Here is a 17518-nt window from a genome sequence, read left to right as displayed (position 1 = left end):
TTTGCGGATAACTTGTATATATTTATGTAATTTTCACTTGTCTTACCTGCATACGTTTTTGTTACTTCGCTAAATTTCCTATGAGAACAATTCGGTCTTAGTAGACACATTACATATGATCTTCTTCTAGCACATTAACAGTCCACCTAGTGGTCTCCTTTATATGTACATAAACAATAATCCTTTGAGATCTGTTTTTTTTTCTGAATCTCCTTGATTCCCTGGTATTAAATTGATATTAATTAATATCCAATTTTTTTACCCTACCTTTATATATATATATATATATATATATATATAACGTTTTGGATTTGGTTTGCAAGATTCTGTATGTGAATTCGTGTGTTGAAGCTTATTCTGTATGTATGTATGTATGTATGTATGCATGTATATATGTATGTATATATATATATATATATATATATATATATATATATATATATATATATATATATATTATCATTATTATTATTATTATTATTATTCTGTTGTGTCTGGGCAGAGTCAAAATTTCCACTTATTTCTTATTTTTATTTTCCTAAAATTTTCGTTGCGTCTGGCAACCTTTTCAATAGTCTTGACTCTGTCCGTTATTTACGCTGTGTTCTGTTTTTGCTTTTGTTTGTTTTTGCGCATGTGCGTGTGCATGTATGCATGCATGTATGTGTGCATGTGTGTGTGTGTATGTATGTGTGTGTGTGCATATGTATATATGTATGTATGTGTGTGTATGTATGTGTGTGTGTGCATATGTATATATGTATGTATGTGTGTGTATGTATATATGTATATATGTGTGTGTTTGCATGTATATATGTATTCTGCATTTGTGTGTTTTTTTTATGTATGTGGGTGCATGTGTGTATATGTACTTCTGTCTCCTTGTGTGTGCATGTTTGAGTGTGTGTGTGTGGGCGCGCGCGCGTGTATTTTCCTGCTATGTACCATGTTTGTATGTATGGGTGCACATCTTCATATGTGTGGACAAGTGTGTGTGTATATGTGGTCATGTGTTTCAGTCTCTATTTGCGTATGTGGTTGTCTGTTCATATACCCTATGTACCTACCCGTCTGTATGTAGACCTGTTGGTTTACATATACATACATGCGCATGCACACACACACACACACACACACACATACATACATCTATCTGCATAAAAGCGCATCAACTGTTCTACTTTACCTGTGTAAAATGTGGGTATGGGGGTATGATATCTATGTATATTTCCTATTTAGTATTGGGGAAGTTTCATTTATAAGGACGTACTCCCGTATTTGTCTTAGAGTTGGGTCTTTTGGGTGCTTGGATAAGATGCGGATGTCAAGTTGACCCATGTTGCCTCCATGCTGGTCTTTGGTATGTTGGTAGAATATGGAGGACTGTTTTTTATCGTCATATTGTCTCATATGTTCGTTTAGCCGTTCCGCAATGCTCCTAGATGTTTCACCTATATATGTCATATTCAGGTCTTTACAAGCACCTTCCATGCATTTTATGCTGTAAACTACATTTCTATTTCTGCAGTTAATGCCAGGGCTAATCCTACATACCATGCAGTTATCATTGGTACATATGGTATTCTCAAAGGGGTACGTCCTACATAGTTGTGATCTGATGGAGTTCCCTGGCTTTTCAACAATCTTAACGTTGAATTTGGACTCCATCAGAGCTTTTCTAAACCTACGCGCTAGTTCTCCATGGGCTGTGGCCTCTACAAACATCACTCCTTGATATCTGTCGGTTTTATACCACGTGTTCTCTTTGTTGGCTTTGTCACAAATTCTTTGTATCTTATTCCATTCTTTGTTTCTATATCTAGGGCAGGTACCACTGGTATCATTACTTATAATCTTATCTAACCTCTTTATAGCTCCCCTGTATACTTGAACCTTATCTTTCTGATCATATCTAGAGAACTGTATGCGGTGCATGAAGTTCTGTATATGTTTTTTCGTTTCATAGGGTTCGCATAGTGGGGAGATGTTGTTCATTATCCTAACTAAGTCTGCTATCAGTATGTTAATTTTCATGTTGTGTGACAAAGCTGAGTTCTTGTGAACAACATGTTTTGAAGCTATGGGTTTCATATAATATGAGTGGAGGAGCTGCACTCTATTGTTCACAGTCTCTAACCAAAGTTCAGTATCAAGTACCGGGAGCCTATTTTTGGGGTGTTTAGTCGGGTAATCTATAGTTACCTTGATACTTTGGTGGATGGAGTTAGCTATTTGCTGGATGCTCTCCATTACGTTCCTTTCTGTTTCTACATGACCGTCACTAGAGTTGGTCCTAACTATGATATTAATGTCATCTACATATCTGCTGTAAAGTAGAAGAGTTGTGGACTGTTCTGCTAACATATGTTTGAGTTTTCTGTCCCACCAGGTCATGAAGAGGCCGGCCACATCTCCAGCTACACAAACGCCGATGGCTGCACCTTGAACCTGCATGTATACTTTTTTGTTGAACTTTACTATGTGGTTCTTCAAGGTGGTTTTTATACTGGCCCCTATTGCGTGACCAAATCATTTCTTTTACCTGATTGTTGTTCTCAGGGTTTTGGGTGGGTGCAGTCCAGCCACTCCAGCCACTCCAGCGTTCAGTGGTGCTTTTTTTCGCTGCTGAAGTGATGGTGGGTGGTCTTCCCCTCTGTGGCCTGGTGGGGCAGAATCTACTGAGGTCATGGTCATCTAAATAGTTACTGTCGTAGCTGAGTCTGAGGAGGAAGCCCAGTTCCCTCGTGTAGACCTTGCGGAACTCCACTTCACTCTCACAGATCACCTGAATGCATATCTCCACACCAAAATCTATGTCTATAGATGAGTAAGAACGTAGTTGATTACAGTACAAAGTTTGTTCACCTTCAGATTTCACCTGGTGCTATCCAGTAGTTGTAGTATTATACGTACTTCCAAATTTGTGTTTGGGCTTCTGTAGTTTGTCGATAAATAATTGAAGAAATTGGAGGGAACAAGAAGGAGTACAGTTGAATATTTATTTGCAATCACTACCATTGTTTACACGTAGCATAGCTCTCCAGGCTTGCAGGTATTTGGTTATTTAACCGTTTCCCTGAATTTTGAAATCTAGCTGTGTTCCCTCAGGCAATATATATACATATGCATCTACATATACACAGCTATACACACATACACATACTCACACCTGCATGCACACATATTATGTAATCAATGGGGTTATGATATTATTGGTGTGTTAGTATAGAAAGGCTTGGGGGAAGAAAGAGTAGAGGGAGAGAGTCCATTGAATGCTTCTTCTTTTTCAAAGCGGTGTTTGTGAGTGTGTGTGTGTGTGTGTGTATGAGTCTAAGCATGAGTATGCATGTAGATGTATATATGTGTGGGAACATGTATGTGTACGTATGGGCGTGTATAAATGTAGATATATAGTAAACAATGTATATGTACAGAGAAACTATAGCCAGCATTGTTTTCTTGCCACAACGCTTCGTATCGAGACGTCAGATGTAAACGAACAGTCGATCGGTGATATAAATGGGTAATATACGCCGCACATTACCCATTTTTATCTTCGATTTCATTATTTGTTTACATCTGACGTCTCGATATGAAACGTTGTAGCAAAAAATCACTGCTGGCTGTAATTTCTAACAGAATATCTGTAGAAATAACCTTAAGGGAAATATGTTAAGAGCGCTGCTAAATCAGTAGAACGTGTTGTTGACTTATAAAAAAATTGATATAGTTTATAGTATATTATGGTTGCATAAAGAAATACCAAGTACCTACAAGTTATTAATGAATATCTTGTGAATTCTTAAAGGTCAGCCAAGGAAAATCGCTAGTGTAACCAACCAATCAACATTGCAAAGGGATCGAATGCCTTTCCCTTTAAAACGGCTATCCCTCTAACAGCGGCAAGCCACCATCCCATTTCATCCATATATTCAGATCAGGTTAGTAAAAGATCTTCAGCTAGAACACATCTCTTGATAGTTCAGTGGCTACTACTAATTCGGAGGCCTCAACAGACAAATAGGAATCATTTGAAGTCGAGAATCTGAGATTACGGAGACAATATTTATATATCGCCTGAGGAAACACAATTAGATTTCAGAATGCATGGAAACGGTTACATAACCAAATATCTGCAAACCTGGAGAACTACATAGCGTGGAAACAATTGTAGTGATTGCAAAAGAATGTAAAGCCGTACTCTTTGTTTTTGACTCGAACGCCTTCAATTCTCTCTCTCTCTCTCTCTCTCTCTCTCTCTCTCTCTCTCTATATATATATATATATATATATATATATATATATATATATATATATATATATATATATATATATATATATTGCGGAGATGTACTTGCATAGCAAGTGACCTGATCTGAGATCGTGTGCTGGAACGAAAACAATTGCAGCGTGGAAGGTGTTTCTAAGCCATTTAAAATAACACACAAAATCCGTTAGATTCACTTCAACATTTAAATTTAATTTGTCAAAATATTTTCGTCGCTTTGAGACCGCGACCTGTTCACTGACAAAATTCTGTGCTGCACAGATTTTGTATGTTATTTTAAATGGCTTATAAACACCTTCCACGCTGCAATTATATATATATATATATATATATATAATTTGCCCTACTTATACAAAAGAGTCAGTAGCTGGTTCAATCATTGCGTAATATAGTAGTTATCACTACTAATAAAGAAACTATATTTTGCTCTATGATTATGTAAAATAGTAAACTAATCCGTTACTACGAGAAAAAAAGACTGCTCCATATATGTGAAAAATAATAAACAGCTGTACATTGGTATACTGGAAAATGTATTAAGATATTCAGAAGCAAAAATTATTAGGATGCTGTTAATACAAAGTCTTTGATGAAATTCCAAACACTCATTGGTCATAATTTCTGCAAACAGAAGTAATAAAGAAATAAATGAAAAACATTAAAATATTACTTGGGGTTCTTCATCTCCATAACTCTCTTCTTCAGCTGACTCACTCTCAGAATATAGTGATCTGCAAAAAATGAACCAAGGAGGAGGTTTAAGATTAGTGAAAATTATTTGTCATATGGAGTGTAGGTAACATTCTGGACCTTTGCACTTCATCTAAAAGTTAAGAAAAGGAGAAAAGTGATATTGTTGCATGGGATGGGAGCAAGAAACAATGGAATATTATTGAAAGACTAATACAGGAGGTGAGGGGAAAGACGACCAAGAGGAAGTTAAGGTCAGAATGCGTCAGTGATCAGAGGAGTGAGTCAGAGGTTAGAGGAATGGTCAGAGGTTAGAGGAATGGTCAGAGGTTAGAGGAATGGTCAGAGGTCTGGTGAGCAAAGGCGGTGGAGGAAGCTAAGAACATGAGAGGAAAATGTAGAAAGAGTCAGTGAGGATTATGAATAAATTTAAGAAGTAATATCTATGTATATTTAAACCTGTTGGGAAATTAGGAATACGTTTCAATAAGTAGCTTTGAACAATTTTATTTCAAAGAGAGGTCAGCAAATTTTGACGAAGTGTTCAGACAGTAAAACTCGTCAGTTTGATTTTTATAACAAGCTGCTGAAAATATAGTTCATAGACTTCATTTCACATCAAAAGGTATAAATCTTTATCTATTTACATTTACGCATAAAGTCTGATGCGTAAATACTCTTATAATTAATATCAAGTCAGCAAATTTGTCCAATTTTCATATGGCATTTAATCGGTACAATTTTGTTTATATAGTCTTCTGCAATTTATCTCAGTTTTGTGGGATGTGTGGGTGTTTGAGATCTGAAGAACTGTGAAAGACAGTAAATCTGCTTAATTCAATTCACATCTCTAGATTTACTTCTGCATCAATGTATTATTTCTTACATAAAATAAGACCTCAAATTTCAACAATTTTGGTAAGGTATTTTGTTTTACCGTTTTATAATTCAGCTAATACACTATATTTTCTTCAGATGCATATTAAGACACAAACAAACAATAACATTAAAAGAGATAAACTGATAAGTTAAACATTTCTGAAATGACTGTATGCCTTTGGTGGAGATACTTAGCGTTTATGGGACAAATTTCACAGCGACACTAAATACACTTATGCGTGATAAATATAGGAGGTGCAAAGTGGATGAGAGATTGATAAACATGAGAATAACAACGTCAACTTTTAAAATGGCAAACCGCCTAAATCGTCTAAAATTACTTATACATATAGAATATAAGAGAGAAATAACGATAGATATCAACATTAAGAAAAACATAAATAAAATAGGATCCAAAAATTGAAGGATGTTCCATCTACGGCCGTTCCAGTGGTACGTTACTGGTCATGGTTAAAAATTAAATATTCTATATATGCAATTTCCCTTCATCAGGATGATGTCCTCCTTGGTAAACGTCGATTTCTTTATTGACCACTGGGTGCCAAACAGAGGAGACGATACAAATGAAAGTAGTCGATATAACGAATGATTTTACACGAAAATAAGCGAATTATGATTGTTCAAATAGTTACAAATACAATGAAGTGGGGGATAGGTTCAGCTTCGACCCCACAATCCCCGTGCTACCACTGTAACATTTTTATAAATTTATGGATACACCATGCAGGTACATTAATTCTCAACATACTCGCAACAGCTTTCCATCTTTTCCCAACATATATCAGGTGACAGGCATTTTCTCCCCACCCTTATTCTCCTCTTTAGGTGGAAAATGAGGAAATAACCCAGCTCATGGCTGGAGATGGGGATGCCTGTCACAATTCATTTCAAACACTCTATATTTAGTATATTCATAAGCGTTCTACTTATGATTTGAGATCAGGTGGTACGTCCATCTCATTCCTTTGTATTTGCATTCGGGGCTTGCAGGGTGTTGTTAATCAGGCCCTCGTAAATTTGTGAGGAGAAAGCCTTCCTCAGAGGGCCTATGCCGTTTTTAATAGAATTTTTAGGCTATTATAATTCAATCTGTCGATTGAAAATATCGGCATATTTTCGGAAATATTTCCTTCGATGTTTTCAGTTACATTAACAATGTTAGGAATGCCTCTTAATTTCTGCAGTAGTGACTCATTTGTCATTACTATCGTATAATTTGTGCCCGAGTGGGTGGGGATCGATTTGGACTGGGGACTTTTAAGTGTCTGTGTGCTTTGTTTGTTCCTTTTAGTTTAAGTTGTAGGGCTAGTTGCGGTGGACTGGATCGTTATTTCTCTTTTGTGTTTTCTGGTGATTTTCTGCCATCCTTCCTTTGTGTCTCTTTCATCTCCTCCTCTTTTTCGCTTTCTGCTGATATCTAGCTGTGAGTCTCACTGTGTGTCCCGTCTGTCCCTTCCTTTGTTGTCTCGATAGGAGTGGGCATCACTGCTTTTTCGGGGAGGAGATTGGTAATCGGCCCTAATGTGGCCTGTTTTTGGCCACACTTGTAGCAACGAGGCTTCCTCTCCTCGACCATGACTCGCAATTTGCTCTCCCCCACCGGTATGGATGGAGTCTATTATATTTTCTAAATCATCAGAGGTTGCTTGGATGAGCATTTCGATCGCCTCCCCGCCAATTTTGTAATCCCAAAGCAGTAGCTTGGATAATATTTATTTTATCCTGCAAGCCCGTCTTTATGGTAGCCACCAGCCAAACAGGGTCTACCTCAGGTGAAATATCTAGTACCCTAATCTTGGAAGTTTGCCTTGCAAGATAAATAAGTAGGGGTACCACCTCAGCAGTTTTTAGTGGCTCTGTTGAAGCTTGTTTAGCCATTTCTTCCGATTTGAAGCGAACGTCTATTGTAGCATACTTCGCTCCTCAAGTGATGTATGCCAAGTCGTTCCATACTGGCCGCAAGCACAGTTCTATGGCCTCCTTACTTGCATTATCCAGTTTTTTTGCTTTTGACAACAAAAGGTTTATATATCACAGTGCACCGATTCCTTTCACGCGAGTCTTCCATACCACTTCTTTTGCTATAGCAAATCACAGTGAGAAAACAAGCATTGCCTTCTTTGTTAAAAGAGAAAGGAGGAGCAATCTTTAAAATCGGCTCGGAAGACAGTTGTACTCTTCCCAGCCGTGACAGCAGATGTTCTACGTAAACCCAAATTTCAGAAATTGCACAATCGATAGACGGTTTCCCTGTCCTGGTCGCATCTTGGGCACATAGGTGAACAAGGGGCACCATACCTTGCGAGTTTATCGCGAATTGGTAAGGCTCCTCGGTAATACTGCCAGGCCAGGGATACCTAGAAGTTATCCGAGAGTCCTGGCTCCAATGTCCTTCGAAACAAGCTGGCTAGTTGACCATCATCGAAGCCTAGAGTCTCCTTCAGGTCGTCGTCATACTTAGCTCTACCAAACCTGTATAGAATCACGAGGTGGAACTCCCGCTGCTGGCGTTACCTGTGCGAGTGAGAAGCGAGAGTGCATGACGACACTCCACTTGTCAAGCTTTCAACTTTTGTCTACGCTTAATCCATGGTTCTAGTTCACTAAAATTAGTAAACTGAGGAAGTAACAATCGAACGAACGGAGACCACACTCGTTCACCGTCCAGGCAGATCCACAGGTGCCTCCGCCTTAGCGCTTGTCTGCGCATCAACAGCCAAGGTATCCCCAGCCTACCCTTTAGCAGGTGTTGTCACTAGATAGGGTGCTTTACAAGAGAAGCTCCACATTTCCGAAAAGAAGCGAAAGAGCAGACGCTTCAACTTGATCAGCCACGAATGGGGGAAAGGCAAACGGTTAAGCGGAAGGTAAACACCTCTGCGACCTCCACTGTTCCTTTCAGAGATAGCCGTTGTTCAGACCAGATTTGAATTAGGTGGGTCACACTGGTCGTCACCTCACCCCGATTCTTATCTATCTGGAGATCTGGACCAAACCAAACCCCTAGCATTTTGACAAATGCCCCCGTCCAACCCCTACGACGTTGTTGGGAGGTATCGTCTTGCCTCTCCAGGTGCCGAGTTGCAAGCCAACTGACTTATCCCGGTTAACGTTTGCTCCTGCCACCGTTTCGGAGGCTTTAATGGCCTCGCTAACACTCTGGATGTTTCATCTAGGATACGATGACGGTGATGTCATCCGCGTATTCCGTAAGCATCCTTCTACAACCTAGATCGTGCAGGACGTTCCTAAAATTCTCCAACTTCCACAGAAAAGGCTCCAGAACCAACACACAGAGAAGAGGATAGATGAGACACCCTTGACAAACTGAGCGTTTGATGTTGAACGGCTTAGTGAAAAAAAACTTCCATCCGAACGATCGATTCGATGTTGCTATATAAAGCGATGATCCACCCGCGGAAGACGAGGCCAAGCCCGAACGCCGCGAGGACTGATACCAGATACCGATAGTCAATCCTGTCAAAATCTTTACACTGGTCTAAATGGGTAGGAGGCCCATCCGTTAACCTTCTCTAAGGTGTAGCGTATAAGGTGGAGATTGTTGTGTATATGTCTGCCAGGAACAGCACAGGTTTGTGCTTCTCCGACGAGTCCGCCCACGACACGCCCCAACCTTTTTACTAAGACCTTGGCTATAATCTTCAACTCTGCGTTAATCAGAGTAATGGGCCGGAAATTATCTATAATAACCCCTCGTTTGCGTACTTTCTAAGCAGCGTCTCCATTCCCCGGCTCACAAACCCATTCTGCTGTCACTGTAATAAGGCTCGTAGCATCTCCGCAGCCGTGATCGGCCCTTCACAGCAATCACTTTCCCGCCACGAGGAAGTCTGTGAAGTGCCTCCTGCACACCGGCCCTTCACCCCTCCCAAAAAGCAGGGCGAAATGCTCCTGAAATACCTTATACATCTCCTCGGGTTCGATTATTAAGCTCAATTGATGATTTGTCATAGACTTTATTGCGCCATCATTTCCACGTTGGGTGTCTGTCACACGCGTCCATTCAGCAGCTTTGTTTCCTTCACGTCCCATTGCTCGTTGCTTAGCTCTGATTACGTATCCATCGTTTTTAGCCTCAAGATGTTGGTTAAGAGCCAATCTCGCAACTAAAATTCTGGGCGCAGAACCAGATTCCAGTGCTTCACCTAGGGCCCTATTTCACTAATTACAATCCTGTCTAAATAAGATCTAGATGACCCATTGCTATTAGTCCTTCTCCACAATGGAGAATCTGGGACATCTAGCCAAAACCTATCTCAATATCCGTTTAGAAAGGGAAAAAAAGTCTCTTTGACTACTCAGTCTGGGCTCTGTGGCAACTACAATATCCATTCGATGCGACCTAAGGTCATTAAGGAAACTACCTCGGTTCCAATCCGACCCTAGGCCGCGTACTTTCAAATAACCTACATTAAGTATATCCATAAAGATTGTACTTACGATTTGAGATGGGGTGGAACGTCCATCTCAGTTCTTTGTATTTGCGTCCGGGGCTTGCGAGATGTCGTTGACTAGGCCCTCATAAATTTGCGAGGAGAAATCTTCCTCAGAGGGCTTATGTTATCTTTAATAGAATTTTTAAGGCATTATAATTCATTCTGTCAATTGTAAAAATCGCTGTTTCCGAGAAGAGTTTTCCGTTCAAAGTTTTTAATTACGTTCACAGTGTTAGGCACGTCATTTAATTTCTGCAGTAGTGATTTATTATTTGTCACTACTACAGTATAATTCGTATCTAGGTGAGTGGAGAACAGTTTGGACTGGGGTTTTATAGTTATCTCTGTGCTCTGTTTGTCATTTATGTTTTTGCTGTCGGGCTAGCGGGGTTGGATTGGGTCGGTGATTATAGTTTCTTTTTCCTGGTGATTTTCTGTCACCCTTCCTCTTGTGTTTCATCCATCTCCTTCTAATCTGTTTCGCTTTCTCTCGATACCTCACCGGGTATCCCATCTGTCGTTTCTTTTGGTGTCTCGACAGGTGGGGTTATTGCCGATTTTTCGGGGCAGGTTTGGTAATCGGCCTAATGTGGCCTTTTGAGTCACACTTGTAGCATCGACGCTTCCTCCCCTCGACCATGACTCGCAACTTGCTCTTCCCCACCTGTATGGTGTCGATTATATTTTCTAAATCGTCAGAGGCTGCCTGGATGAGCATTTTGAGGCCCTCCACCTGCCTATTTTGTAATTCCAATGCGGTGGCTTGAAAAACAGCTTTTTTATCCTCCAAGCCCGTCCTTATGGCTTCCACCAGCCAAGAAGGGTCTACCTCAGGTGGAATGTATCCTACTCTAATCTTTGGAATCGGCCTTCCAAGATAAGTAGTTAGAAGTACCGCCTCAGCTATTTTAGCGGCTCTGTTGAAGCCTGCTTGATCTTTTCTTTCGATTTATAGCGCATATCTCTCGTGGCATACTTCACCCCTCTCATGCTGTATGCCACGTCGCTCCAAACTGGTCGTAGGCACAGTTCCACGCCCTCCTTACTTGCATATTTTTAGACTTGACGAAAAAAGATTTATATATCACAGTGCACCGCAGTGCTCTGAGAGTGGTTTCACTGGGAGGGTTAACTACTGTCCCATTCCTCTCCCATTTTAGCATCCCTTTATATTTTACCGGTTCATCGCTTTCACAGTTGCCATTCTTTCTAGCAACTCCGGCTGCTGCCGCAAAATTCACTTTTCTTCCCTTTACGAAATCCTCGCCTGATGGCATACTTCTTTGTCTGAACCGCTTTCGCAGTTTGACATATTTTTCCTAGTACTGGCCCCAGGTTCGACACTGGTTCTGGTCTTTATGGGTGATTTATCCATTTTGTCAAGTCACAATATTAATAGCAATATTTTCCTCCTTCACACAAGGGTGGAGATGTTAACAAAATCTGCCAGAAACAGAAAACACGGTGCTTTACAAAGTTCAACAACGCAAGAATACTTCTAACCGTTAAGGCAGCAACAATAGACAAAAGCAAATCTTCAAACTGACTCCGACTTGGTGAATTTCAGCGTTTTATTAATCTAGCAGAATCAAAATTTCTTAATAAAATGTTTTACAGCTCGAATGCAAATGATCCCATGTCTTCTATGAGCGGAAGATTCGAAATACTCGGTAATCGCAATTCTACTTACAAACATTATTCTAATTCAATTACCTAGTTGATCTAATTTTATAGATTTTTAGAAATGTAGAGTGAAATTCAGGAGGGAATCGCGTCTGAAAACTTATTTAACGTATTAGCATCATATAATTCAAGGATTAGATACGATTCCCTTACACACAATGTGCACCTATCAGAACCATTACCATATGAGGGAGACCTCGCAATTATAGACCACGTCAGGTTAAAAAGCATGTTACTAACCCTAAGTTTATTTATAAAAGCAGCTAAGGTAGTAGAATTCTTATCCTTAGGGTTTGAACAGGAATTCAGATGGGCCCAATCCTTTTGAAATCTATCGTACTACTTATATATATATATATATATATATATATATATATATATATATATATATATATATATATATATATATCTTGTTTTGTCTATTGGGTAGGCTGACTCTACATTTATACACAACATTGTATCGAAGACATGATCCTGCCAGCGGACAATTGTTTGATATCAAGATCAAAGAATTTTTTACAAAATTTTCTTAAATTCAATTTTTAGCCTTTCAGCACCGAGATTTGACAGACCGCGTGCAATAAATAGAGCATAGTCGCTATATAAAACTCCGGAGAGTTTATGGAAGCTACTTTTTATTTACACGAGGAGATACAGGCCCACTAAATCCTTAATTTGTGAAGAGTATGACGAGCCCATCATTATATCGAATAGGCCCGTGGAATCAGCCTTTACTCAATTTTGTTCATTGTAATCGATCAAGGCCATCCTGGCAGTCAGAATATCTATGGCCGACTTAGGGATGTCAGTAGAATTACGGGCGAATATTAATGCTTTGTTAAGCAAAATAAGGGATCAACAAACTAAGTGACTTGATCTGCTCAACAGCTGTAGTGATATCCAGGACCTTAGCGAAGAAAAAAATCCCAGTCAAATCTCAACCCCCAAACTAGAAACAGATCATAAGCAAAATTCAAAAACAAAAGAAAGATTTATCCCTACTCTGTGGAGGATCAAAGAAAGATCAAAAATGAAAAATAAAAACGGTCCATATAACAAGATAATACAACATAAAAAATATAGAAGATACCTGGGAGGTAAAAGAAAAGAATTAAACAGGGCATAGCAGTAAAACGTTGCCGCATAAAACGCTATGAAAAACGTGAAAGCTTCTTCTATCAAAGTAGAGAATTCAAAATAAACAATAAACGTTTTTATTGTGATTCAGTCATACTGGGAAGCAATATGGAGCAAAAAAAGCAGCAAAAATGCTTAGTGGATTAGTAGGGAAAAGGAAAGAAAGTACACAATAGAACAATAGATATGGCCCACCATCACAGGCCAAGACCTCACGGACACAGTAAGGAGTACCAGCAACTGGAAAACTCCAGGGATAGACAAGGTCCCCAACTTCTGGTTCAAGTACCTCACCTGTACACATAACCACTTAGCAGCAGCATTCAATTGATTAAGTGATCCAGAATCAACACCAAACTTGATGCTAGAAGGAAAAACACCCTAATTCTACACAAAATTACAGAGCAATAACATACCTGCCAACATTCTACAAGACCCTAAAACCAATCATCTATAACGGGCTTATAAAGCACTTGGAAAGCAACAATGCTATACCAGATGAACTAAAAAGGGTACTGGACAGGGATATGTGGTTGTAAATTGAGTCACTATAGAGGACTGTAAGAGGAGAAAGATAAACATGTACATGATTTGCATTGATTACCAGAAAGAGAAAGCATTCGACAATGTTCCACGCCTTTAGATACTGGAATCTCTCCACACAAATAAGGTAGCCCTACCACTACTAAAATATATTGAACATGAAGTGATAAGCTGGAAAACAAATATAACATTAAAAAATTACTCAATAGTTATTAAAATTCAACCTATACCCATAAGAAGAGGGATTTTCCAGGGAGACTCACAGTCACTCCTGCTTTTTCGCCTTTCTCTAACCCCGCAAACAAACTTGTTAAACGAAACTACCAAGCGTTAAAGGTGCTATGAGCAAAAAATAAGCCATCTCCTGTCTATGGATGACATAAAACATTTCGCTAAAAGCACCATGGAACAGAGAAACCTTAGCAAAATTGCTCAAAGTTTCAGCAATAACATTGGGATGAGATTGGGTTGGACAAATATGCTAGAGTCACACTGAGAAAAAGCAAATTATTCAGCACTGAAAACTCTGCACTTGGCATAGACATCGAAATTAGAGAATTAGACCACAACCACCCATACAAATATCTAGGAATAGACGAAACAGCTATAATACAACACACAGAAATGATTGAGAAAATTAGGAGAGAGTATTACGGAAGAGTAAGACTAATATTAAACACTGAACTATATGCTGAAAATAAGATAATAGGGATAAATACGTGAGCTATATCAGTCATAAACTACAGCTTTAACTTAATAAACTGGAAGATCAGTGAATTGAAAAACCTAGATAGAAAAACCAGAAAACTACTAACGACGTATCGAAGTCATCACCCCAAAGCAGAAAGGGACAGAATATACCTATCTCGCTCAGAAGGAGGCCGTGGCCTTATACAGAGAGATAATTATTAGATACCCGCTTTGTTTAGAAAGAATATTTTTATATAATACTCCTCAATTAATTTGCTTTCTTCATCTAATAGGCTATCGTAGATATTGAGTTTGATTTGAGTGGTAACTATAAAAGTTCCTTTCACTACTTATTCTCTTCACAGCCTCTAAACGAACGAATGAATAATGGTATCAGTTATAAATATTTCCTCATTGATAAAATTTGTTTCTGTGCGCAGGTCAAACTGTATCTGGAAACTATCTCCTCGTGCTTTACAACGAGAATAACATTTATCTTTGCGAATGGAATTGGTCCATTTGACTGTTCTTACGTATGCATTATATAATATGGATTTACAGCTAAACTGTTATTTTGCCTCTTATTGTTTCCGTAATTTTCCTCTTTTCTTTGACTATGTGTGTAATTATGTATACATACATACATATATGTGTGTGTGTGCGCGCGCGTGTGTGTGTGTATGTGTGTGTGTATGTGTGTGTGTGTGCGTGTGTGCATATGTGTGTGTGTAACCCAATCGGTTTTCTCTACTGTATTATCAAACTTGCTCATCTTACCTTTAATCCAATTATCGCCATTGCTCCTGAATAGTAATAGTAATTAAATATAAACGCTGCATACAAAAGTAAAATTTCTGTTAGTTAATTTTTCTCTCTGAAAAATTTCTAATAGGAAATTCCTTACATGTCTGTCTAAAATATAAAATTCATTAGCAAATGAAACGTGCGTAATGGTAACTAAATAATAGCAATGAATTTTCCAAATTCTTATTTTATTATGCAATAACTCTGCAAGTAATATTTCTAGAATTTCTAACCAAAATAAATATTTTGCAGAAACATAGAATCAGCATAAGGTGCATACTGGGTTGTAATGATGGAATAAGCAGAAATCAGATGTATTGGAAGAAAGAAGCTATATATATATATATATATATATATATATATATTGTTGTACTTGGGGATGGTCATATTGCCAGTTTAGCCAATAAAAACACACGCACTGTATATTTGGTGTTAATTTGCTTCAGCTTTATATTACATTAATCTTAATCTTATTTCGGCCAGAGTTCTTTCGTCACACTTCTGTGACCTCATCAGTGGTCCTTTGTTTCCTTCCTTCTTATGTGTGTCTCACCTTGCTAACTATCAGCCATTTTGTATTTTGTATTCCTATTGTATGTGTCTACGCATGCGTGTCCTTCAATGTGTCTGTGTCTTTTGTAAGTGCATGTGTGTATGGGGAGTGTCTGTATCACCTATATACTCTGTTAATACGTGTTCGTTTGTATTTGTTTTTATTTATTTATTTGTTCATGTGTGTGTGTTTTTTTTGTGAGGGTTTTCTGTGTTTAATTAAATTTTGTTAACGTATATATATATATATATATATATATATATATATATATATATATATATATATATATATATATATAAATATATATATATATATATATATAATTAAGGGATCAGCAATAAATTGATAATCCTTTACCCTTTTAATTTGTTATATATATATATATATATATATATATATATATATATATATATATATATATATATATATGCATATATGGGACGTCACGAACAGTAAACAATATCAAATGTGAAAACAAATGAGTTCAATACGCAAACAACGAGAGAAACAAATGGAAAACAGGACAAGTAACATAAAGAATGAGCCTTTATCAGTTGTCAGCTGTCTATCTATTCATCATTTCGAGCATTGAACGACAATATGAGTCTTCGAAGACAGTTGCTCCCATAAGTACAAAAGTAAAATTCAGGATTTATTGAGGGTCAAAGTGGGGAACAAAAACAGGATAGTGGAGACATACAAGGAAACCGAATGAAAACCAACCGGGGTGGGGGTTCGTTAGACCAGAACGAGAGTAAATTAGTGAACGCTGGAGAAATATTTTCTTTGACAAGAGAAAAGATAGAAGAGAGAGATAGTATATGTCCAGCCCTGAAAGAAAAGAAAGATAATCACGTGAGGAAAAGAAAGATGGAAGATGGTCACATGTGAGCAACGAGAGAGAGAGTAAAGGAGAAATAGGGGGAGAGAGTGACAGATAGAAAACGGTGAAGGGGAGAAAAAAGGGAATTAGAGAAAGGATGAGAGAAAACGATAGGGAAGAAAACAGTATAGAGTGGGGTCGCATCAAAAAGAGTAAGATAAACTTACTTGAAAATGGATGCGTAGCATTCAATCAAATAATAATATGTGGTTGGCACTCTGCCGGTTACGACATCGAGGGTTTCAGTTGATCCAATCAACGGAACAGCATTCTCTTGAAATTAACGTGCAAGTGGCTGAGCACTCCACAGACACGTGTACCCTTAACGTAGTTCTCGGGTAGATTCAGCGTGACACAGAGTGTGACAAGGCTGTCCGTTGGAAATACAGGTACAACAGAAACAAGAAGGAAGAGTGAGAGAAAGTTGTGGTGAAAGAGTACAGCAGGGTTTGCCACCATCTCCTGCTGGAGCGTTGTGGAACTTTTGGTGTTTTCGCTCAATAAATACTCACAACGCCCGGTCTGGGAATCGAAACCGCGACCCTACGACCGCGAGTCCGCTGTCCTAACCACTGGGCCATTGCGCGTCCACCAAATAAAATTATAATTTATATATAAATATATGCATATAATATATGTATATGTGTGTGCGTGTGTGTGTGTATTTAATTATATTATATTTTGTTATATTATATTGGAATGAGGTATTAAGTTATTTCTCTTTTGAAATAAGGTTGTTGAAGCTTGAACAACATTTTAAGAAGTAAAACAGGAACAAGTATATCTTTTACAAATAAAACAAGAATAAATTATGCAGAATTTGAATGCTTCTTATTCGATAAACCGGCTATCAACTGCGTTATTTCGAAGTCAATGCCATGTAAACTTTT

The 17518-nt window shown here is 38.3% G+C and overlaps 1 protein-coding gene across 8 annotated transcripts in view; it reads right to left on the bottom strand.

Annotated features, from left to right (window-relative positions):
• LOC106871768 (uncharacterized) overlaps positions 1-17518 on the bottom strand; it is a 1221261-nt gene that overhangs the window by 1103777 nt on the left and 99966 nt on the right. For all 8 annotated transcript variants that reach the window (XR_016244689.1, XR_016244690.1, XM_089364843.1 and 5 more), the window contains exon 7: positions 4959-5019. Coding sequence is in view for 6 of the 8 variants with exons in the window: in XM_089364843.1 (XP_089220969.1) it covers positions 4959-5019 (61 nt within the window). In the remaining 2 variants the exon portion in view is untranslated. The remainder of the gene's footprint in view (positions 1-4958; positions 5020-17518) is intronic.

Source organism: Octopus bimaculoides, chromosome 16 (genome assembly GCF_046866305.1).
Source record: "Octopus bimaculoides isolate indiv1 chromosome 16, ASM4686630v1, whole genome shotgun sequence".
Taxonomy (NCBI): domain Eukaryota; kingdom Metazoa; phylum Mollusca; class Cephalopoda; order Octopoda; family Octopodidae; genus Octopus; species Octopus bimaculoides.
This window is presented reverse-complemented; position numbering and strand designations above follow the sequence as displayed.